Source organism: Scyliorhinus torazame, chromosome 8, assembly GCF_047496885.1.
Source record: "Scyliorhinus torazame isolate Kashiwa2021f chromosome 8, sScyTor2.1, whole genome shotgun sequence".
Taxonomy (NCBI): Eukaryota; Metazoa; Chordata; class Chondrichthyes; order Carcharhiniformes; family Scyliorhinidae; genus Scyliorhinus; species Scyliorhinus torazame.
The window spans coordinates 145,095,499-145,119,925 of record NC_092714.1 but is presented as its reverse complement, the minus strand read 5'-3'; the positions used below and the strand labels follow the sequence as shown (position 1 = coordinate 145,119,925).

At 43.1% G+C, this 24,427-nt stretch overlaps 1 protein-coding gene across 4 annotated transcripts in view; it reads right to left on the bottom strand.

The window, feature by feature from the left end:
- Positions 1–2,789: 2,789 nt before the first annotated feature.
- LOC140428172 (TSC22 domain family protein 1-like) overlaps positions 2,790–24,427 on the bottom strand; it is a 260,710-nt gene continuing 239,072 nt past the window's right edge. For 3 of the 4 annotated variants that reach the window (XM_072514324.1, XM_072514328.1, XM_072514327.1), the window contains 2 exons: positions 7,820–7,871; positions 2,790–4,514 (listed from right to left, as the gene is read on the bottom strand). In XM_072514324.1, the coding sequence (XP_072370425.1) occupies positions 4,266–4,514; positions 7,820–7,871 (301 nt within the window). In that variant the 3' untranslated portion in view covers positions 2,790–4,265. Of the gene's footprint in view, positions 4,515–7,819; positions 7,872–8,575; positions 8,924–24,427 lie in introns of those variants that run through there. The other variant, XM_072514326.1, reaches the window with a different exon arrangement.

The following is a 24,427-nucleotide window of genomic DNA, read 5'->3' as shown; positions in this document are numbered from 1 at the left end:
TGTGGGCGCCAATGTCTCTGCTTCCATTGCTGCACAAGCAGAAGGTACCCAATGTCCGAGTGCTGTAGTGGAAGCTCACTGAAGTAATGAAAGGTCAACTTACTGCATGGAAGCTCAAGTCTTCTGCCATCATGTTCTTCCCCCACCTCCCAGAAACTTGTCCTGGTCTGTGTGACCTCTGCTCATTCTCTCAGTCTTGCTGCATCTCTGGGAGAAATTCCCAGGAAAAATATTATCAGAGCCCTCAGGTTTGGGAGCAATGTTTGAAGTTACGACCAAATCCTTCAGCTTGGCACCTACTCTGTAGACTTTGGCAAGAGCCAGTAGAAATCCATCAGCAACTAACCTGAAAGCAAATGATCCCTTTAAATAGTGCAGGTGAGGGTCATTCTTCCACCTGTTAAATGGGTGTTCAACAGTGAATGATTGATAGAGGTCATGAGCTGGAGCTGCAAACAGGTAGCACTGGTGTCAAATGGACAGATTGGCATCATGATTGAGCTACTCTGTGTACTTTAAATTGGCGCTTACTGCATACATTCGCTAACCCCCTCACCAATATGACATCCAGCACAAATCTCAATGGAAGAGCAAGTTCATGCACTATGGGCACTATTTTGGATCATGTCTATAGGCTCAATAAACAGAGCATGAAGCATCTGAATTTTGCACCAAGTGTGGGAGCTGTTTTCAATCTCAAACTCAGAAGGAACCCAGACAGTGGTTTTCCTCTTTTATCCAACTTCGAATTTCCATTCTCATTGTGCATGTCTGAGCAGCCACTTCCTCTGCCAAGGGACAGAACAGTCTCTTGTGGAAACAGTAACTCAAAATCTTTTTATCATTCCCAGGTTTGAGATTTGGATTGTTGCCGTTGACTTTTTACTGAGTTTCCCTACTGCAATTTCTCGCCTCTTCAGCCACCTAATTGGGTTGATAATGCGGTCAACAAGGATCAGGTGGCCACACTCTTGCTTTGAATTGGTTTGTTCGGTTGTCAGGTGCCAGGAGGCTCGATTCTTCCGCCTTCCAGGGGACACTAGCCTTCAATCTAGCAGTCCATGGATCTGGTGGTGCTACCCAAATTCATGATGAACGCCAGTCTGAGAGTACATTATATCAGTTTCAAGAGATGGTTTCTGCTTAAATCAAGAGGCAGTTAAAATTGCAGCTGAGACAAAGGTAGCCCAATGGGGGCAAAAATTTTTTTTTAAATGCAACTCCAAATTTAAATACAAGTTTACATATAAAAAACACACTTCATTTCTCCCAAAATGCTCCTCCAAACCTTCGATGCAATTTTGTTACGGGAAGAATTCAGAAAATCTTCAGTAACTGATCATTACCAAATGAATTCAGTAATTGTACTTTCCAAAGTTTAAAGTGAATGTCATGGGTTTGTTTTACTATACCCAGAGATTAGCAAATGTTAACCTTAAACTTTGGCTGCTGCTGACAAAATTAGCAGTCAAATTTGCTGCTCACAATGCAGTCATGCTTTACATTGGACAAACCAGACGCAAATTGGGTGACAGCTCTGTGGAACACCTCCATTCAATTAGCAAGCATGACCCCTAGGTTTCTGGACACGTGATCTTTATTCTCCACCTTGCTCTCAGGCTGACCTCTGCCTCCTGCAGTGTCCCAGTGAAGCTCGAGGAGCATGACCTCATATTTCAATGAGCCACTTTATAGCCTTTAGACTCTTTCTTATTCTCTACTCCCATTTTGTTTCCTTTTTCTTTGTTGCAGGTTTTAGTTTTACTCATTTTGCTTATGGATGGCAGCTGTTCAGTAGACAGGCATTTACACCGCCTCTAGTCACAGCTTTTGCTCACTTACATCTCCCATGATCACTTCCTTTGACCCTGAACTACCAACCCTTTTGTTATTCATTTAATTTCTCCTATTTTCTACTCTCTCCTTTCACTTGCTCAAAATCTATTACACTTTTAACTTTTCCCAGCCCCTGACATAAAGTGTTACTTCCCATTTCTCTCTCCACATATGCTGCCTGGCCTGCTGAATATTTCTAGCACTTTTACTTTTTGTTTAGATTTCCAGCATCTGTAGTGTTTGGTGGCAGTCAACCAGATTTCTGTTTACCATTTTAGATTTTTGCTTCTCATCTTACATGTCATCAATATAACATGTTGGCTGTGCGAGCACCCTGCTTCACAAAAGAGAAAGATGGTTCAGTATAGATGTAACTGAGCAACAACAGCAAGAAAAACATGTTCCACATGATGATCTGAAAAAGTAATCTCGAAAACAAAACACTTGTGAAATTGGCAGCAAGACTTCAAACATTGCAGTCTGATTCTTTACAGCTCCACAGCAATTGTACCGTATATGCAAGTATTGCTAAAATGTTTTTGATGGTATGCATCAAGTCAAATCTTGCTCAATCTAAATTGTGAAAACACAAGGAGGGTTGGGGGGGGGGGGGGAGAGGAGCATAAAGTTGTCGAATCAAAACCTGGAAAAATTGCAGAACCCATTAATTGGCTTAACATATTCAAACTGTGCACATCTTGTAGAAGTCCATCTCAGCGGTCAATGGCCAGTCTGTGAAACAGAGCATAAAACTACAATCGGAGCTCCACCCATGGAAAAGCAGCTGCCGTGTGAGGCCATCAGAAGGGCTGTTAACTCTCGATCAAAACAACTCATTGATGACAGGATTACAATAGTAACATTTAAATCACAGTTCTTTCAAAGAATTAAAACTTGCATCTTGCTGCAGTTCCCAATAAAAATCAGTGTAAAGAGGCAGACAATTCAATCTATTATTTACCAACATGAGTTTATTGAAAGTTTCGAAGTTGTGCAGTAGTTGAGTATAACTGAATGTGTTACAACTGTTTCAGAACATGCACCAGAACATAAGCCAACACTATTACTGTTAATGTGAAATCCATAGCAGAAATCTGAGCTTGTAACAGAGGTTTTCGGGTCTGGAGTGCTCAATTGTCAAAACACACACTCTGTTGGTGTTATAGATACTGTACTACTGGTGAGTACAATGTTGTTGTAGTATTCAACAGCCAGCTAGAAGCAACAAATACACCCAGGCTGGATGAATCCATGGGTCCTGGGTCCTAAGGAATCTACACCAGACCATTACAGTATAGATTTGACAGACCAATGGGCTACTGAACCAACAGCTAAGGTCTATGAAGCATCAAAGAGAATCAATTCCACTGGAGCCCATAGATTCTCATCTCTCAGTGCTTCCTCTAACTGAGAGACCACTTTTATCAATGCATCTAACGTGTAACGTCTGTCGCTGCTTAGCATTGATAGACATAAGAAATGGGACCAGTGGACCACTTACTTTCTATTATTACCAGTTACGTACCATTAACTTACAAAAAAAAATTCTTCCAGCCCTGCTATGTCTTAGGACAGCATAATTGTTCAAGAATGCCGTTTCTGTTCAACAGCATTAAAAAATGTTCAAATGCAATTGGATCAGTGAAACAGCAAGATTTCAATCTGTACAACCTAATAGTTACAGCTCTATATTACACAATACTTACACTACGTACACAATATACATTAGATGAACAACCTTTTGGATTGTCCGAAATCTTTAGAGTCACATCTAACTTGAAAAAAATCTACACCTCTCCGCCTTCTGGAAAAGCTGTGTAAACATAACAAACTTATCAATTTAAGGTCCAAGGTGACAGTTCTATAGTTCAAGTTAAATCCTGTTCAGTTTTGCCTTCATATTCCCGTTTGTCTTCATAACTCATTTATAAATCAAAGTGGTCTATAGCACTGTAAGGAAGGGCACGGCCCTCTCAAACTCTCCAGTTAGTATCTGATTGCCTCTGATCCACTTCTTCCTCAACCTTCTCAGGAAGCAGTTATATTGGTGCACACATACATTACACGTGCATGCACACACAGACATAGGCGTGCTGAATGAAATAAAACTGTGCACGCATTTTCAAAGCATGAGCAATGATCGGTAACCAGCACTCAGATCTGCATGGCTGCTTTTCTTCTTTTGTGCATACAACCACTCTCTTTGAGAGAACAAGCTTTCATTTCACACCCTCAAAGCAAACTCCTTTAGCCAAAGACCACTGTCTTAACACTGAAGAGAGTTTCTTTCTGAATTTATACAACTCTAGTTCCCATAACCAATTTGGAATTGTTGGTGTGTGATGAAATATTACATGATGATTGATATGACAGTTTATTTCTCTTCTCTGCAAAGCCTCTTGGCTCCAATGGATTGTTAAGCCAGACCGTTAAGCTGATGACCCCCCATTTGGTGGCGTGGGTTGAGTAGATTGTCCTGATTGAGACACTGGCGGGGAACACCCAGTTGTCTGGAGTTGTGCCTGAAACTGTGCTAATTGCTCAGGGCTAGCCAGAGTCTTCAGCAGATTGTTTTCCTGTTCCAACTGAGAGTTTCTCGCTACCAGATCTTTGATCTGTTCCTTAAGGACTTCCACCTCCTCCCTCACTGCATACATCAAGTGACTCTTCACCAGATCCTGAAAAACAATGAATCGCATTAAAGTTAATCTCATCTCGCGATACCTAACCACATTTTTTTAAAAAACTTCCATTGATTATAAAACAATTGAAGCATTTTGCTGGCCCCTTCATATTTCATCTGATACTTTGTTTAGTTTTCATTAAATTAATTTCATCCCACTGTATAAAAACCATCTCGGTGGGACATCACAAAACCATTTAATCATTGAGGTATCACAGTTGTACTGGATCCTCCCAAAGGCAGCAACGTGAATTTTCTCTTGCGCAGTGTCCTTTCATTTTATATAATTTAGCAGCAGAAAACATCTAACCAATTGAACAGTGGCTGTTGGATAGTCGATAGTGAAGCAGAGCCAGGTGAGCTTTGGATGCACAAGGCAAGACTGCTCTGCCAGGTAAAACTCCATGTTCTACATGTGTTAGTTAGAAGTGAGGCAGTCTGACTCCAGGTCTGATCTTGGAGGTTCTAAATAGTCATGACACTGAAATGAGCACCGTTTGCAGAGGAAAATACTGCTAGTGCATTCTACATCCTTCATTTAAAATCAAATCGTGATAAAATCAAATTTCCCAATCATTGTTTTAAGTTGATGTCACATATGATGCAAAATGATACTGTGCTTAAAGAAAAGCCTGAATAAGAGTTTAAAATTAGGAAAATATTTGCAATCTCCACTTTATGCAAGTGCGTTGAAACAAGTTCCTGTTGTATCGTATACACTGTACTAGCACCTGAAGTGCATCTTTTTCTAGTTACTCCCAGCAAGCCCTCCCCAAGCTTTACTAAGACCAACCTCCTGTTCCTTTAACCCTTGCTCCACCAAAGTGGTGATCATCTGACTTCTCTTCCTGATCCTCAAGTTAACTTGCTATATTTTAGCATTCTCATTCTGCTTTTCAAATTCCTCCATGGTCTATTACTTCAACATCTCTGTATTCTCTTCTCGTCCCACACGTTCTTTCAATTTTGGCCTCTTACTAAATTTATCATTATTTCACCAGCCATGCCTTCAGCTAAGTTCTGAAATTCCGTTCTTAAACCACTAACTCTATGCCACTCGCTCCTCCTTGAAGATAGTCCTTCAAATCTGCATCTCTGATAAAAGATCCCGTACCAGCCTCCCCGAACAGGCGCCGGAATGTGGCGACTAGGGGCTTTTCACAGTAACTTCATTGAAGCCTACTTGTGACAATAAGCGATTATTATTATTATTAAGATGCAGTCGCTGCACCTCTCGTGCTTTGATTTAAATGTTGTTTGAAGTATATGGAGACATTGTACTATGTTAAAGTTCGATACAAATGCAGGTAATTTCTGTTGACGTGCACTAGATTGTTTGCTTTCTGGTCAACAAGCACTAAATGCTCTAGATACAAAGCAATACAATTGCCAGGTGAGCATTACCATGATTTTTGACATACTGAAAGCCTGAATGCCACAGCTCCCAGGCATTGCCCTTCAATTACTCTTTTACTATGCCAAATCTATGAAATATTTGTGGGATGTTAGATGAGATTAGACAGCAAACCTATTTCCCAGCAATCAATCTGGCTCAAGCTGGAGAGATCCTATGTGATTCTAACATTTCTATCTCTCTCCAGTTCTGAAAAATCACATGGACTGGAAATGTTAACTCAATTTCTCTCTTTGCAGATGCTGAGTTTTTCTACCATTTTAAGTTTTTATTTCCGATTTCCAGCATCTACAGAATTTTGCTTTTATTCTATCTGATTCTGCTTGCTGACTAGGATGAGTGAAGACAGGCTCAGTGGCTTTCATTCCGCACCCATCCATTTCTCCCTTCTTTTCCTTGCCCTTTCCCTCCTCCCATGTCTTCCCTCTCCACGACCCATGTACTTTCCCCCTCCCCGTCTTTCAGCGTGTTTTTCTCTCTCTGCCTTTCTCCCGTCTCCTCTCTCCGCCACCACCACCCCAACCCCGTTTCCCTCTCCCTGTCTTTTCCTCTCTGCAGCTTTCTTTCTCTCTTCCCCCGTCTCTTTTTGCTCCTTCCGCTCCTGACAACTGCTGACGTCTGCGGGACCGCAGGCCGCGCCACGTCATTACCAGCCATCCAATGGGAGCCGGAGTTATTTATAGCCCAGGGTTTAAGGTTCTGAGATCGCCTGGCAACAGCCGGAAGATGGAGTGGAGCCCGGAGAGAGCACAGCCCGGGGAGCGCGGAGCCGCTGCGGGGAAGGAGCTCCACAGGCCGGCGTCTGATCAAAATCTGCACACACCAGGCCTTCAATGGGAAAGGCTATAACTAAAACTGCAGCTAGTCTCCCGCGAGCCGAATTCAAACTAACAAAACATATAGAAAGGGGGAAAGAGAGAGAAATAGAGGGTGAAGACAGAAAGGTGGGAGGGTGAAGACAGAAGGGGGGGGGGGGGGGGGGAGGTGAAGACAGAGAAAGAGGGAGGGAAGACCGAGAGAGGGCGGAGAAAGAGAGAAGACGGAAATACAGGGAGAAAAACAGAGGGGAAAGACAAGCATGGAAGGCTTAGACACCCTCGTCATCCAGCTAGTTAAAAACATCAAAGGCACCAAAACTATTGCATCCCCACCCCCAGTCTTAACCTGGCAACCATAAACAGACAAATTCCCCCGTGGGACATGGAAAGGGTTTGCTGCACAACAAAATTGCCTGATCAACAATATTCGGATCAGGTTGGTCCACAATCTTATGCCATACACAGCCAAATTCGTGTTAACATAAATTAACGGTTTACTTATAGGACAAGCACTGCAAAAAGGTTTAACGTGAGAGATCATATTGCCCAAGAACAATATTAAATTGCACAAGCAAGAACAATATTCAATGTTGGTATCCCAGGTGGATGCCCATGGTATCAAATGAGATTTTAAAAATTATTTCAAAATTACAGGCACATAAAATGTAGCTTCGTTTTTATAGGGTGTAGTGGATTAGTGACGAGGTCAGGATGCAAGAAGGCTGATGCACACAAAAAGATGTCTCACATTCACCTTGAGCATCCATGCAATGATTTCCTAGCGTATGAACAATGAGTAAATACCCCTCTACAGAGAAGGCAAGCAGTGGAAATACTGGCACATTGTACAGTGGATGTCCAGCCCGCATTGCTGCACCTATGCTTTCTGAATTATCTCTCTCTTCCCATTGGCACGGTCCTACTTAAAAACAGTGCATTCCCTCACCACCACCCTTAACCCTCAAAGGGTTTTTGAAATGCTCCGAATTGGCTTTTCCTCCCTGACATTACTGCACAATCAATACCCCTTTTCTTCACCGCCGTTTTCTATACAAATACTTGACTTACCATAGCTTGCTCGATTTTGTTGTCTATGGCTACCACACTGGCACCAGAAGAACTGTAAATAAACAAAAAAAAAAATCAAGATTAAAGCAACAATCACGATTGAAAATGAAAGAAAAACAGGAGAATGGAAGACAAATCAAGCAAGCAGTCCCTCCTGCCAAGATCTAATGTACAGTTGTAACCTGATAACAGCCTTGTTTTTGTGTTAACTGATGCATTTTATTTACCCCCCCCCCCCTCCCCAAGGGCACAAACAGCGACCAGCTTGCAGGCGATGCAACACTTTTGCTGCAATATTATTATATTTGATTCAACGTTTTGCATCTGGGTCAACGTGTAGGATTGACCCTTAGAACAAAAACGTCCGTCTTCACTTTTTGCTGACTCTGGGGTAGATGCCCCCTCTGTAATGCGGCAAAATAACAACCCTGGGAGACGACGCCAGCCATTTTCCCCTGCACTGAACTCCGCCAATATTTCCATAGGCACACATCCGACAGCAAGAGCTCCCAGCTCCAGGCACAGATACCTTAAGAAATCGCTTCCAAATATCCAGAGTCTTCCCTTCCCACCCCAAAACCCCACAAAGAGCCAGCGACTTCGAAGAAGCTGTCACCGCATTTTAAGCACCGAAGACTGTTGCCATGCAAGTGCTATTATTTTGCAATACTGTATCTGTTACCTCAAACCCACGAACATTAAACACTGCAAAATTAAAAGAAAAACCAAAATAAAAATCCAACAACCGACATTTACCTACTGTCTAATTTTACGGAGGCGTTTTCTGTTCCAAGCAAAGAGGAGAGAAATGAAATGGAGAAATTTCTCAGCTGGTAAACCCCAAGCTCCATCGCCAGTGACTTATAACATTCAGCATTCATGCTACTCCAGAGGGGAAAAAAATACTCGAGAAACGAAGCTTTTTGCTGCTGCCTGTGATGAATTAATCAGCCGGTCGTGGCAGGAGGGAGAGAGGGGTGAATGGATGCTGAAGGTTGAGAGATTGGTAATTTGGAGTGAAGCTGCAATTAGTGAGAGATCGGAACAGCCACCTCCATCCACACAGCTCCACAAAGAAAACCCTCTGATGCTCACAAGCGGTGGCCCGGCCGCTTGCTTCTCCCAGCCCTCCAAGGCACCCTCATCAACATAACATATGCAAGGAACGCCCACCAGCTGCGCCGCAATAGGCTCACCTGATCGCATTAACATAATATATGCCAGCAGGGAGCCGCGGGCCGCAGCAGCCCAGTGCACCTGATTTCCATCATTTCCGCGCAGACATGAGCCATGGTGGAAGGGCCGCCAGGGCGCAGGCAAAGTGTCCAGGCTCAGGTAGAGAGGTGGGGACACAGACTCGATGCTCATGTTAAACAAGCCACCTTCATTTGTCACACCCCACACCAACATGTCTGTTCTATGACGTGCCATTTCACGTGAAATATCTCCCTCAGAGCCCAGCAATCTATTTGAAAAGACAAACAACCATTTGCAGGAATATTTGCTCACTCTGTTTGCCTTTTACATCCCATTTACCCGAGTTTTATTTACTCTAACAGACAGACTTAATCTAGTTCTGAAAGCCATATGTCAAAGTGGTTTGCTTATCTCTGTTCGGCCAGAACGTTTTCATTTGCTCCCATGATATTCTATTTTTTGCTAATTTTACTGATCTATGTTGAGGGGAACTGTTTGCCTTGGGGTGGGGGTGGGGGGTATATGCGCATTTTTGGTAAAAGCAAGACTGTGGAAATTAAAACAAACTCCGACAAATAGTGCAGGTAGGTTGCATTCTGCACAAACATTTAAATAACTGGCAAAAAGGTACCCAAGTATAGGCAATTCAACCCATGGTTGAAAATCATATCCTATTATTCTGAAATTCCCTACCATGGCAGGGGCCAAAGGGCCTGTTCTGTGCTATACTGTTCTATGTTCTATGTCAAAGAGTTGTTCCACTACCCAACCGGTCAAATTCCCTTAATAATAAAACCAGATCACAGTGCCAGGAACCCAGGTTCGATTCCACCCTTGTGTGGAGTTTGCACATTCTCCCAGTGTCTGCATGGGTTTCCTCCCACAGCCCAAAGATGTGCAGGTTAAGTGGATTGGCCAAGCTAAATTGCCCCTCAAATGTCCAAAGATGTGCAGGTTAGATGGGGTTACAGACCTATGTAGGATGTTCTTTTGGAAGGTCAGTGCAGTCTTAATGGGCTGAATGGTCTCCTTCTGCACTGTAAGGATACTATAGATCTCTGCTCCCAGATATTTAATGTACAGGTTTATCAGCCTATAGTTAAGACCTTTCATTCCCATCATCTGGCACATGAACAACAATGGATCTTTCCAAAGCTAGCCACAGTCTGAATAATAATCCGCACTTGCATAACAGCTTGCATAACAGCTTGCATTTATATAGCATCCTCAGCGTGGCTAAGTGTCCTGAGGTGCTTCACAGGACCGTTCTCAAACCCACCCACAGAAGGATAGGTAAATAAAAGTTTGGGTTGAGAACAACTTCTAATCAGTGTCTTAAAAGAGGAAAGGTAGCTGGAAGTCCAATTATGGTGTGGTGAAGATCAAGAGGGATATGCAAGAAGTCAGAATTGGATGAGCACAGGGATATAGTGCTTCAACATGTATAACTAGCCCAAGATGCTGAGGGGGGAAAGTATGAAAGCTGGCTGTAGTAGAGGAGCCACCAGGTGACCAAAAGCTTGGCTTAAGAGTCAGGTCACAGATTCCTCAATGTACAATAATTGTATTAGCAATTCCTTGCTAATTGTTTAATTAAAACCTTTAACTGGAAAGTATGGTAAACTGGACCTAAAGGAATCCACTTCACCAAAAAATAAATTCTGAAAATACCCTGAGCCCTGGCTTCAAAAGGTCAGGTTTGCTGGTGGAAACGTGGTTCATCACAGATAACTTCTATTTTTAAACAGAAAAATAAACTGCAGTCTGATTACAAGTCTATGGCTACACACACACAATTCAAATAAGACGTGTGAACCTGTCTTTACATAGAGATTTTTCAATGCTACAGCCTTACTGTGCATATTTTCTGTGTGTTATTGTGTATAACATTAATCACTCCCATACTCAATCACCAGTCCCTATAGTACAGACATACTGCCACCTACCGTTCAACTCTGGAAATAATATGCATCAAATGTTACATAACTGGTGCTGCCAGAGGTATCCATTAAATTTGCAACACTGGTGAAAGTAATTAGCAGCCCATTTTGCTGCAACCCATATTGACGGTGGGTAGGTACAAGACCATGCAGTGACATGACCTAATTTCAGATCTGAAAGGATGAATGATCTTAAGATTCTCAGCAGGGAAAAAAAAAGCAGAAACCAACTTTCCTTGCATATTCACAAGTTGTGTGTAAAACTGCCAAGGCACTTAACCAAGGCATTATCAATAAAAACGTTTCTGACACCAAACCACACAAGGATACATCAGAATAGATTTTTAAAAATGTTTCTAATTAAGGGGCAATTTACGGTGGCTAATTCACCTACCTTGTACATCTTTGGGTTGTGGGGTGAGACCAACGCAGACACGGGAAGAAAAACTCCACATGGATAGTGACCCGGGGCCTGATCGGCACCCTAAAGCAGTAGTGCTAACCACTGTGCCACCGTGCCTCCTACCATCAGTATAGATGACAAAAAGCTTGATCAAAGTGGTAGATTTTAAGGTGCATATGAAGGAAGAGAAGTAGAGAGACAAATAAATTTAGGGTGCGAATTCTAGAGCTTATGGCCAAGGCAGTTGAAAGCCCTGGCACCAATGATGGAATGATTAAAATCAGGGATGTGCAAGGGATCAGAATTGAATTAATACATCTGCAAGAGCAATTTGTCAGTTTACAAAAGTTTAAATAGAAATCAAATCAGATGGCACTGGCAGAGGATGTCACAGGGAGTGGGAAGTTGGCTTACACTGGTCATCAATTTTCAAAACTCATCCTTGAGATCTGGATGTAGCTGGCAAAGCCAACATTTATTGCTCACCCCCCTCAGTGCCTTGAGAAGGGAGCGGTGAGCTTTCTTCTTTGAGCCACTGCAGACTACGTGAAGATACTCCCATAGAGATAGTTCCACAATTCTGACCAAATGATGATGTTTGTCATGGTTTCATGCAGCTAAGAGGTTTGCTACCCAGAGGACAGATAAGAGCTGACCACATCAGGAGTCACACACGGGACAGATTGGATAAGGGTTTCAGGTTTCCTTCCCATTAATGAGAAATTGACAACTTCATGACTATTTTTACTGAAATTTCCAGCTTTTCAAAAATACGAATTAAAATTCATAAGCTGCCATTTTGGGTTTCAACACATGCTCTCTGGATGAACATTAGCCTAGTAACAACCACTACACTGCTGCACCATCATTTAGATTAAATCCAATCAACTGAAATTTACCGTATTTGGAACTTGCATTTTGAAAGTTCAATTACAAAACCATTGCATTAGTTTCATATACGGAAATCTGCACATTCCACTTTCTACCAGTCCATAAGAACAACTATACCATTCATCCCAATCTGAGATTGGAAATTAAAATGACACTACTGCAAACAAAGGCTGGGTAGTATTCATTAAAAATTTATAATCAAGTTTTCCATCAAATGTTGTTTTGATGATTGAATTCTGGATTAAAACACATTTGATATACAGGATTTAAACAAAATACAAATACTGAAATCTGAAACAAAAGCAGAAATGCAGAGTCCATTAGTCAATATCTGGGAGAAAAATATGGATTAACAGTCTAGAGATCGCTGATCAGCGCAGCTACAGTTTTCAGTCTTTATTCAAGCTACACAAGGCTGGCATCATCCAACTTTCACCAACGTTTGCAGGCAAATATTCAAAATGGTGTTGGACTGCATTCAAAAGGACTTGCCCATGAGATTGTTTAAACCGTTAAACCTTAAACCATAATGAAGCAAGGGTGGAATAGTCTGGACTAGAGATATTGTAACAGGAACCAAATCATTGTATTCTCTGCTAAATATTTGAATCTCGTCCTGGAAAGCCTAAACCAAAATCTTACTGAACACTACAATGGGCTCAGCCATTTGGTATACAATACTGGCAGTTTTAAGAGGGACCAGAGAGAAGTTACATTAAACCATTTATGAAATGCATCTTCAGCAATCAGCTACTTTTCCCCGTCTCCACAACACACACATTGAAGTGCGCACATAAGCCTGGAAGTACTTTTTAAACCAGATAGCACACAGAATCAATTACAATATCATTACAAAGTTGATTTTATACTGATGTACATTTAGTTTCGAACTTGGAAGAACAATGCCCATAAGTAGTTCCCAACGTTTGTCCTACAGTATTCATTTTCAGCCCTCTTCCCAGCAGCAGAATTGTAGACCCATACAAGACGGCAGCAGTTTTCTGAGATATGCCTGTTCCATTGGTGCTCAGTCCACCTGATTTAACATTTCAGGACAGAATTGGCACAGAGCCAGTTATTGTAATGTTAAATATTCACCATTTTGACGGTAGATTAAATGAAAATCGCTTATTGTCACAAGTAGGCTTCAAATGAAGTTACTGTGAAAAGCCCCTAGTCGTCACATTCCGGCACCTGTTCGGGGAGGCTGTTACGGGAATTGAACAGTGCTGCTGGCCTGCCTGGGTCTGCTTTCAAAGCCAGCGATTTAGCCCTGTGCTAAACAGCCCCGGCCACCTGATGTCAGGGAAAACCAATACAATCCAAAGATAAAAACTATTTTAATTACTCAATCCGGTGACAACAATGTTTCTCAAAGTTTGATGGAAACTTTTCTTTTAAAAAAACAAGATGCAAGCATTTTTATTAAACACATGATCAGATTTCAAATGCCACAAGCCAGGACTGATGATTACAGAGACAGGTAATGGTTGAGTTTGAAAACTATCACTCGGGCAGCAGCAGAATCTGCTCCCAATTTTTTGGGTGGGTTGGGATGAAAGCTGAACAGTGAACCCAGCTTTAAACTGTTGTTGTTTACAAGGAATGCATTCAATTATGATTCTTGAGTCCTGCGGAATTGCTGCCCAACTTCAGATTTGCCAAGCAGGTACAAAGAACAAAGAAAAGTACAGCACAGGAACAGGCCCTTCGGCCCTCCAAGCCTGCGCCGACCATGCTACCCCGCCCATCTAAACTAAAATCTTCTATACTTCCGGAGTCCATATCCCTCTATTCCCATCCCATTCATATACTTGTCAAGATGCCCCTTAAACGTCACTATCGTCCCGGCTTCCACCACCTCCCCCGGCAGCGAGTTCCAGGCACCCACTACCCTCTGTGTAAAAAAAAAAAAAAAAAAACTTACCTCGTACATCTCCCCCAAACCTTGCCTCTCGCACCTTAAACCTATGCCCCCGAGTAATTGACCCCTCTACCCTGGGAAAAAGCCTCTGACTATCCACTCTGTCTATGCCCCTCACAATTTTGTCGACCTCTATCAAGTCACCCCTCAACCTTCTTCGTTCCAGTGAGAACAAACCAAGTTTATTCAACCTCGCCTCATAGCTAATACCCTCCATACCAGGCAACATCCTGGTAAATCTCTTCTGCAGCCTCTCTAAAGCCTCCACATCCTTCTGGTAGTGTGGCGACCAGCATTGAACACCATAATCCAAGTGTGGCCTAACTAAGGTTCTATACAGCTGCAACATGACTTGCCAATTTTTATACTCAATGCCCCGGCCAATGAAGACAAGCATGCCGTATGCCTCCTTGACAATCTTCTCCACCTGTGTTGTCCCTTTCAGTGACCTGTGGACCTGTACTCCTAGATCTCTCTGACTGTCAATACTCTTGAGGGTTCTACCATTCACTGTATAGCCGCAGTGGGTAGCCGCACCACCTGATGGACAAAGAGGAGTTTCAAATATTCAGCTCCAAGTTAAATAGGTATTGAATCCCTTCACTTCAAGTATGCAAATTTGGAGTTAGTTTTGACTGAAAGTCCCCTCTTCACTCAGTGCGAGAACCTGGCTAAAATGAATTTATGAAGAATCGGGGGAGACACTCCAAAGCTGACCATAATTTGGCACTAAATTAGAAATCTTAATCAAAGGTTACGAGCAGGGCTGATGTGGGAAATGGCAGAACAAATCATAGTGGTTGCTTTGGTTTAGATTTTAAAATTCTGCTTTACTGCCCAACGGTTTCACAGAACTCCAGCAAAAGAACCTCTCAACACAGGCTTTGTGCTTTGCATCATTTGGACCTTCAGTAAGAGTGTGATCCCTCCCCTACATGAAAACTAACCCAACTCTTTACAACCCTCCTTTTTACAGCAGAGGTAAAGAGAGGTCAAAAGAGGTGACTGAGAGTTTAGTTGCAAAGCTGGATTTTAAGTCAGTTTCCAAAGTGAAACCAGGAATAAGTATGGAAAGAGGAATAAGTGGAGAGAAGGATTTAGTGAGCTAATTCTAGATGGTAGAGCTTAGCCAACAGTAAATTCACTATTCAACAATGTGAGGGATACATACAGATCAAAAATCAGATCAAAGAATGTGGGAACAGATGCAAGATAGGAGGTTAGAAGCACAGTGGGGCAAGGTTGGGAAGAACCTAGAAAAGGAGAAGATTTTGATTTAAATGTGGAACTAGGATCGTGCAAATAGGTCAATGGAGAGGATTGAGAAATAAACAGGATGTAGATGGCAGCTTTTTGGATAAATTAGATGTATGGAGGCAGAGGAAGGAAGGCTACGAGGGAGAACAGTAATCAGCCAATGACCAACAGCAAACACACAACCAAAGTCACGCAAACTCGAATTAATCAAAGTTAGATTAGTCAATAGTCAAAGCACAATTGTAAATCGCCGTTATCACAAGTATTACAGTTACCCTAATGTTCTATTGACACAGAACGTGGCAAACACATTTTTGCATGCAAGTGTAACAAACACTCCACTCCTCCAGGAATATTTTTCAGCTCAAAACCTTCACCTCTGCTGCTAGTTTACATTTCAAAGCTCCTCCAACCTGACTGCTTGGAATGGAGAATTAGTGGACCTGCAGTTCACTGTCCATATTTAAATAGAATCTCTCTACCAAGTGGATTCCGATAAGAATTTTATTGTCATTCTTCACAATCGACACAGTGAAAGCTAATGCATGAGGTTGTTTATCAAACAAAGCTCACACAATGTCATTGCAAATACCTAGTGCATTCAAAACACAATGACATTACAAACGTTGAATTAAATGAAGCTATTATATTACAAAGACACTTGAACATAGAAAAAATAGAAAAATACAGCAGAGAACAGGCCCTTCGGCCCACGATGTTGTGCCGAACCTTTGTCCTAGATTAATCATAGATTAGCATAGAATTTACAGTGCAGAAGGAGGTCATTCAGCCCACTGAGTCTGCACCAGCCCTTGGAAAAAGCACCCTACCCAAGGTCAACACCTCCACCCAACAGTAAGGGCAATTTTGGACACTAAGGGCAATTTATCATCGCCAATCCACCTAACCTGCACATCTTTGGACTGTGGGAGGAAACCGGAGCACCCAGAGGAAACCCACGCACACACGGGGAGGATGTGCAGACTCCGCACAGACAGTGACCCAAGCCGGAATCGAACTTGGGACCCTGGAGCTGTGAAGCCATTGTGCTATCCACAATGCTACCGTGCTGCCCTTAAGAACAAATTAATCTACACGATATCATTCTACCGTAATCCATGTACCTATCCAATAGCTGCTTGAAGGTCCCTAATGTTTCCGACTCAACTACTTCCACGATGTGGAGATGCCGGCGTTGGACTGGGGTGAGCACAGTACGAAGTCTTACAACACCAGGTTAAAGTCCAACAGGTTTGTTTCGATGTCACTAGCTTTCGGAGCGCTGCTCCTTCCCACTACTCTTTGGGTAAAGAACCTACCTCTGACATCCCCCCTATATCTCCCACCATTCACCTTAAATTTATGTCCCCTTGTAATGGTTTGTTCCACCTGGGGAAAAAGTCTCTGACTGTCTACTCTATCTATTCCCCTGATCATCTTATAAACCTCTATCAAGTCGCTCCTCATCCTTCTCCGTTCTAATGAGAAAAGGCCTAGCACCCTCAACCTTTCCTCGTAAGACCTAATCTCCATTCCAGGCAACATCCTGGTAAATCTCCTTTGCACCTTTTCCAAAGCTTCCACATCCTTCCTAAAATGAGGCGACCAGAACTGTACACAGTACTCCAAATGTGGCCTTACCAAAGTTTTGTACAGCTGCATCATCACCTCACGGCTCTTAAATTCAATCCCTCTGTTACTGAACGCTAGCACACCATAGGCCTTCTTCACAGCTCTATCCACTTGAGTGGCAACTTTCAAAGATGTATGAACATAGACCCCAAGATCTCTCTGCTCCTCCACATTGCCAATAACTCTACAGTTAACCCTGTATTCCACATTCATATTTGTCCTTCCAAAATGGACAACCTCACACTTTTCTGGGTTAAACTCCATCTGCCACTTCTCAGCCCAGCTCTGCATCCTATCTATGTCTCTTTGCAGCCAACAACTGCCCTCCTCACTATCCACAACTCCACCAATCTTCGTATCGTCTGCAAATTTACTAACCCACCCTTCAACTCCCTCATCCAAGTCATTAATGAAAATCACAAACAGCAGAGGACCCAGGGCTGATCCCTGTGGTACGCCACTGGTAACTGGGATCCAGGCTGAATATTTGCCATCCACCACCACTCTCTGACTTCTATCGGTTAGCCAGTTCGTTATCCAACTGGCCAAATTTCCCACTATCCCATGCCTCCTTACTTTCTGCATAAGCCTACCATGGGGAACCTTATCAAATGCCTTACTAAAATCCATGTACACTACATCCACTGCTTTCCCTTCATCCACATGCTTGGTCACCTCCTCAAAGAATTCAATAAGACTTGTAAGGCAAGACCTACCCCTCACAAATCCATGCTGACTATTCCTAATCAAGCAGTGTCTTTCCAGATGCTCAGAAATCCTATCCTTCAGTACCCTTTCCATTACTTTGCCTACCACCGAAGTAAGGCTAACTGGCCTGTAATTCCCAGGGTTATCTCTAGTCCCTTTTTTGAACAGGGGCACGACATTCGCCACTCTCCAATCCCCTGGTACCACCCCTGTTGACAGGGAGGACGAAAAGATCATTGCCAACGGCTCTGAAATTTTGTCTCTTGCTTCCCATAGAATCCTTGGATATATCCCATCAGGCCCGGGGGATTTGTCTATCCTTAAGTTTTTCAAAATGCCTAACACATCTTCCTTCCTAACAAGTATTTCCTCGAGCTTACCAGTCTGTTTCACACTGTCCTCTCCAACAATATGGCCCCTCTCATTTGTAAATACTGAAGAAAAGTACTCGTTCAAGACCTCTCCTATCTCTTCAGACTCAATACACAATCTCCCGCTACTGTCCTTGATCGGACCTACCCTTGCTCTAGTCATTCTCATATTTCTCACATATGTGTAAAAGTCCTTGGGATTTTCTTTGATCCTACCCGCCAAAGATTGTTCATGCCCTCTCTTAGCTCTCCTAATCCCTTTCTTCAGTTCCCTCCTGGCTATCTTGTATCCCTCCAGCACCCTGTCTGAACCTTGTTTCCTCAGCCTTACACAAGTCTCCTTTTTCCTCTTAACAAGACATTCAACCTCTCGTCAACCATGGTTCCCTCACTCGGCCATCTCTTCCCTGCCTGACAGGGACATACATATCAAGGACACGTAGTACCTGTTCATTGAACAAGTTCCACATTTCACTTGTGTCCTTCCCTGACAGCCTATGTTCGCAACTTATGCACTTCAATTATTGTCTGACAACATCGTATTTACCCTTCCCCCAATTGTAAACTTTGCCCTGTTGCACGCACCTATCCCTCTCCATTACTAAAGTGAAAGTCACAGAATTGTGGTCACTATCTCCAAAATGCTCCCCCACTAACAAATCTATCACTTGCCCTGGTTCATTACCAAGTACCAAATCCAATATTGCCTCCCCTCTGGTCAGAAAATCTACATACTGTGTTAGAAAAGCTTCCTGGACACTCTGCACAAACACCACCCCATCCAAAGTATTTGATCTAAAGAGTTTCCACTCAATGTTTGGGAAGTTAAAATCACCCATGACTACTACCCTGTGACTTCTGCACCTTTCCAAAACCTGTTTCCCAATCTGTTCCTCTACATCTCTGCTACTATTGGGGGGCCTATAGAAAACTCCTAACAAGGTGACTGCTCCTTTCCTATTTCTGACTTCAACCATACTTCCACCTCAGTAGGCAGATACTCCTCGAATTGCCTTTCTGCAGCTGTTATACTATCTCTAATTAACAATGCCACCCCCCACCCTAATCTTATTGAAACACCTATAACCAGGGACCTCCAACAACCACTTCTGCCGCTCTTCTATCCAAGTTTCCGTGATGGCCACCACATCGTAGTCCCAAGTACCGATCCATGCCTTAAGTTCACCCACCTTATTCCTGATGCTCCTTGCGTTGAAGTATACACACTTCAACCCATCTCCGTGCCTGCAAGTACTCTCCTTTATAAGTGTTCCCTTCCCCACTGCCTCACTACACACTTTGGCATCCTGAATATCGGCTAGCTTAGTTGCTGGACTACAAATCCGGTTCCCATTCCCCTGCCAAATTAGTTTAAACCCTCCCGAAGAGTACTAGAAAACCTCCCTCCCAGGATGTTGGCGCCCCTCTGGTTCAGATGCAACCCGTCCTGCTTGTGCAGATCCCACCTTCACCAGAATGCGCTCCAATTATCCAAATACCTGAAGCCCTCCCTCCTACACCATTTCTGCAGCCACGTGTTCAGCTGCACTCTCTCCCTATTCCTAGCCTCGCTATCACGTGGCACCGGCAACAAACCAGAGATGACAACTCGGTCTGTCCTGGCTTTTAACTTCCAGCCTAACTCCCTAAACTCGTTTATTACCTCCACACCCCTTTTCCTACCTACGTCGTTGGTACCAATGTGCACCACGACTTCTGGCTGCTCCCCCTTAAGGATCCTGAAGATACGATCAGAGACATCCCTGGCCCTGGCACCCGGGAGGCAACATACCTTCCGGGAGTCTTGCTCGCGACCACAGAATCTCCTATTTATTCCCCTAACCATTGAATCTCCTACTACTATTGCTTTTCTATTCTCCCCCCTTCCCTTCTGAGCCCCAGAGCCAGACTCAGTGCCAGAGAGCTGGCCGCTAGGGCCTTCCCCCGGTAGGTCATCCCCCCCCAACAACATCCAAAACGGTATACTTGTTTTGAAGGGGAACGGCCACGAGGGATCCCTGCACTGTCTGCCTGTTTGTTTTCTTTCCCCTGACTGTAACCCAGCTTCTCTTGTCCTGTACCTTGGGTGTGGTTACCTCCCTGTAACTCTTCTCTATCATCCCCTGCCTCCCGGATGATCCGGAGTTCATCCAGCTTCAGCTCCAGTTCCCTAACACGGTCTTTGAGAAGCTGGAGCTGGGTGCACTTCCCGCAGGTATCGTCAGCAGGGACACCGGTGGTATCCCTCACCACCCACCTACAGGAGGAGCATGCAACTGGCCTAGCCTCCATCCCCTCTTACCTTACAGAATATGGCTGCCCTGTGGACCAACTGGATCTCCGCCCTCCGACTCTGCTCCCAGTCAGCTGCACTCTCTGTAAACTCCTGGCTCCCTTCGCGCTCTTTGCGGAAATGTAGGAAACAAAATGAAAGGAGCGCCTTACTCCCTCCTCGCCTAACTCCCTCAGTCACCAAACTCTCACTATAGCACTCAAATGCACCAAATTCAGCACTCCCTCAGTCACCAAACTCTCACTGTAGCACTCAAATGCACCAAATTCAGCACTCAGTGCAAACAAAGTCTGCACTGTCGGGGATCACTTTTATACTGTGAATCTAGCCTCTGAAAACTGGCCTAAACCAATTAACTAATTAACAAGCTCCAGCTGCAAGTACCGACAAGTAGAACCTTTGTTTAAAGCGGATTGAAAATTCACCTTCTTCTAAACCAAACAGCAACTTTTAAGTTAATTAACTAAATAAAAGAAAGACTAGACTTTAGATAAAAATGAAGCCTTATCCCTCACTCACCAAACCCTCACTATAGCACTCAAATGCACCAAATTCAGCACTCAGTGCAAACAAAGTCTGCACTGTAGGGGATCACTTTTATACTGTGAATCTAACCTCTGAAAACTTGCCTAATCCAATTAACTAATTAACAAGCTCCAGCTGCAAGTAGAACCTTCGAAGTCATAAAAATTAATTTCTTGCAAAAGGTGTGTCACACATTGCTGCCATTATCACCTTAAGCAGCATAAAGGTTCACCAAAATATAAATCGGTATGGCTGGGAGAGAAAAAAAGACAATGTTTTAAAAAAAAATCAAATTATCATCCAAAGCATGGGATTGGAACAATTAATTTTGATGTAAAATCCTGAAGCTCTGGAACAGAATAACTTTAATATGTATTTTATGCCCACTGGATTGGACAATTGTGAGCAGCAGTGTTCAGATTTACACTCATAAATAGGATGTAGGGCACAGAAACAGGCCATTTATACGCCAATTGAATCTCGTCCCATCTTATCTCATTTAAATTTATCAGGGTTATCTTCTATCCCCTTCTCGCATATAGGCACGTCTGTCCTCCCCTTATATCTGCCAAGTGTTTGTTGGGACATTGCAGAGGGAGCTTCACTTTGCGATTAAAACATGCTGAACCTACCCTGGGACTGTTGGATGGGTTAGTGTAGAGAGAGTTTCACTCTGTCCCTACCCTGGGATTGTTTGATGGGTCAGTGTAGAGGGAGGTTCACTCTATCCCGATACCCGGGACTATTTAGTGGGCCAGTGTAGAGGGAGCTTCACATTACTTTTGAAAAATATTTTTATTGGAATTTTAGCACTATCAAAATTTACAAACCAGAACAAACACAACATATGTATCAGGGGCTGTCACAGCATCCATGACTGCTGTCCCAGTAATAGTTCTAATTGAAAATGGGGTAAACATTCACGTAGACATATAGTTCATTCAAAAGTGATTAACAGCAATCCTTTAATTTTACTCAATCTATTTTATCGAATGCAACAAGGATATTTGGCAATATGTAGAGTCACCTAAAACGGACTTCTCCCTGTTAAAATTGTCCTCCATAATACATATACTGGAGTTCTCAATCAAAATCCCTTCAGCCTCCTTGTTCTCTGCTCATTCGATTGAATAGTTGCCACATGATATCTGGCTGGCTCACCTGACTTTCCACCTAAGCAACTGAGACAACTAGGTATCGAGTGACAGATTAATGTTTAGTAGAAATGCTGTGACTCTGACTAATCAGAGTAAACAAATTTAAAAGCTGTCACCCAATTAGATGTATAGGCTTTTCATTGTACTGTAAAATATCCCTATACACAATAATTTCAATTATTGACAGGCAGAATGTATTGTTTAATATACCATAATAAAAGTGGGCAGCATGGTAGCACAGTGGTTAGCATTGCTCCTTCACAGCACCAGGGTCCCAGGTTCGATTCCCAGAGTGGGTCACTGTCTGTGCGGAGTCTCTGCATGTTCTCCCTGTGCCTGCATGGGTTTCCTTCGGGTGCTTCGGTTTCCTCCCACAGGTCCTGAAAGACGTGCTGTTAGGTAATTTGGACATTCTGAATTCTCCCTCGTGTACCTGAACAGGTGCCGGAGTATGGCGACTAGGGGATTTTCACAGTAACTTGCATTGCAGTGTTAATGCAAGCCTACTTGTGACAATAAAGATTATATTATTATAAACTACTTTTGGATACAGCTACAATTCTAATTTAATCTTTCTGTTGAGAATCAACTTTGTGAGGGAGGAGACAGGGAGACATTGGGGCACATCATAACCAACCACACTAATGTGTTCAGTAACCAAATTCAAGTGGAAAATTAGGTTCTGGGAAAAAAGTGTGGCCACCGTTTTCTGCCACTTTCTCCTTTAAAGAGTATAATGGAACACAAATACAAAACAGGCACGTGGTACTAAAATTATTCTCTCTTGCAACATTCCCACAAACGTGAGGAAGGAACATATGGGCCTGGGAATATATGGGCACAAACTGTTGAAGGCAGCATAGCAGGTTGAGAAAGTGGTTAAAAGGTTGTGCTTATACTTGATCCTGGGTTTTATCTACATTGCAGAGTAGAGGCACAGGGAGTGATGAAGAATCTTTGCAAAACACTGGTTTGGCCTCAACTGGAGCATTATGTACAATGCTGGGAATCACACTTCAGGAAATATGTAAAGGTTTTGGAGATTGCGTAGAAAAGATGTACAAGAATGGTTCCCGGATTGAGGGACTTCAGTCAGGTGGACAGATTGAAGGTTGTTCTCCTCGAGAAGTGACGTTGAAAGGAGATTTGATCAACGTGTTCAAAATCATGAGAGTCCAGACAGAGCAGTTAGAGAGAAATGGTTCCTAGTGGCAAAAGGGTTGAGAACCATAGGACAGAGAAAGGGGAAACGGCAAAATGGCAAAATAAGCAATGGCAACAGGAAGAAATACTTTTCTCAGTCACCAAGTGGTTAGGATTAGAAAGTTTGGTGAAGGCAGGTTCAATCATGGCTTTCAAAAGGGAATTTGATTGGCAAATTTGCAGGGATATGGGGACATGGCGAGGAAGTGGGATAAGCGGAGGTGCTCTTGCATAGAGCCAGCATGGATATAATGGGCCAAATGGCCTCCTCCTCAGCTGTAATGAGGAAGAGTGCTAAATTGGGGAAAGGCCAAGTATAACAAAATTCGGCAGGAGCTAGGGAATGTGGATTGGGAGCAGCTGTTTAAGGGTAAATCCACATTTGAAATGTGGGAGTCTTTTAAGGAAAGGTTGATTAAAGTACAGGACAGACATGTCCCTGTGAAAATGAGGGATAGAAATGGCAAGATTAGGGAACCATGGATGACGGGTGGAATTGTGAGACTAGCTAAGGTGAAAAAGTAAGCATACATAAGATCTAGGTGACTTAAAACTGATGAAGCTTTGGAGGAATATCGGGAAAGTAGGACAAATCTCAAACGCGCAATAAAGAGGGCTAAAAGGGGTCATGAAATATCTTTGGCTAACAGGGTTAAGGAAAATCCCAAAGCCTTTTATTTGTATATAAGGAGCAAGAGGGTAACTAGAGAAAGGATTGGCCCACTCAAAGACAAAAGAGGGAATTTATGCATGGAGTCAGAGGAAATGGGTGAGATTCTTAATGAGTACGTTGCATCGGTATTCACCAAGGAGAGGGACATGACTTCATGGATGTTCAAGCTAGGGATGGATGTTTAAATACTCTAGGTCAAGTTGGCATAAGGAAGGGGAACGTTTTGGGTATTCTAAAAGTCATTAAGGTGGACAAGTCCCCAGGTCCGGATGGGATCTATCCCAGGTTACTGAGGGAAGCGAGGGATAAAATAGCTGGGGCCTTAACAGATATCTTTGCAGCATTCTTGAGCACGGGTGAGGTCCTGGAGGACTGGAGAATTGCTAATGTTGTCCCTTTGTTTCAGAAGGATAGCAGGGATAATCCAGGGAATT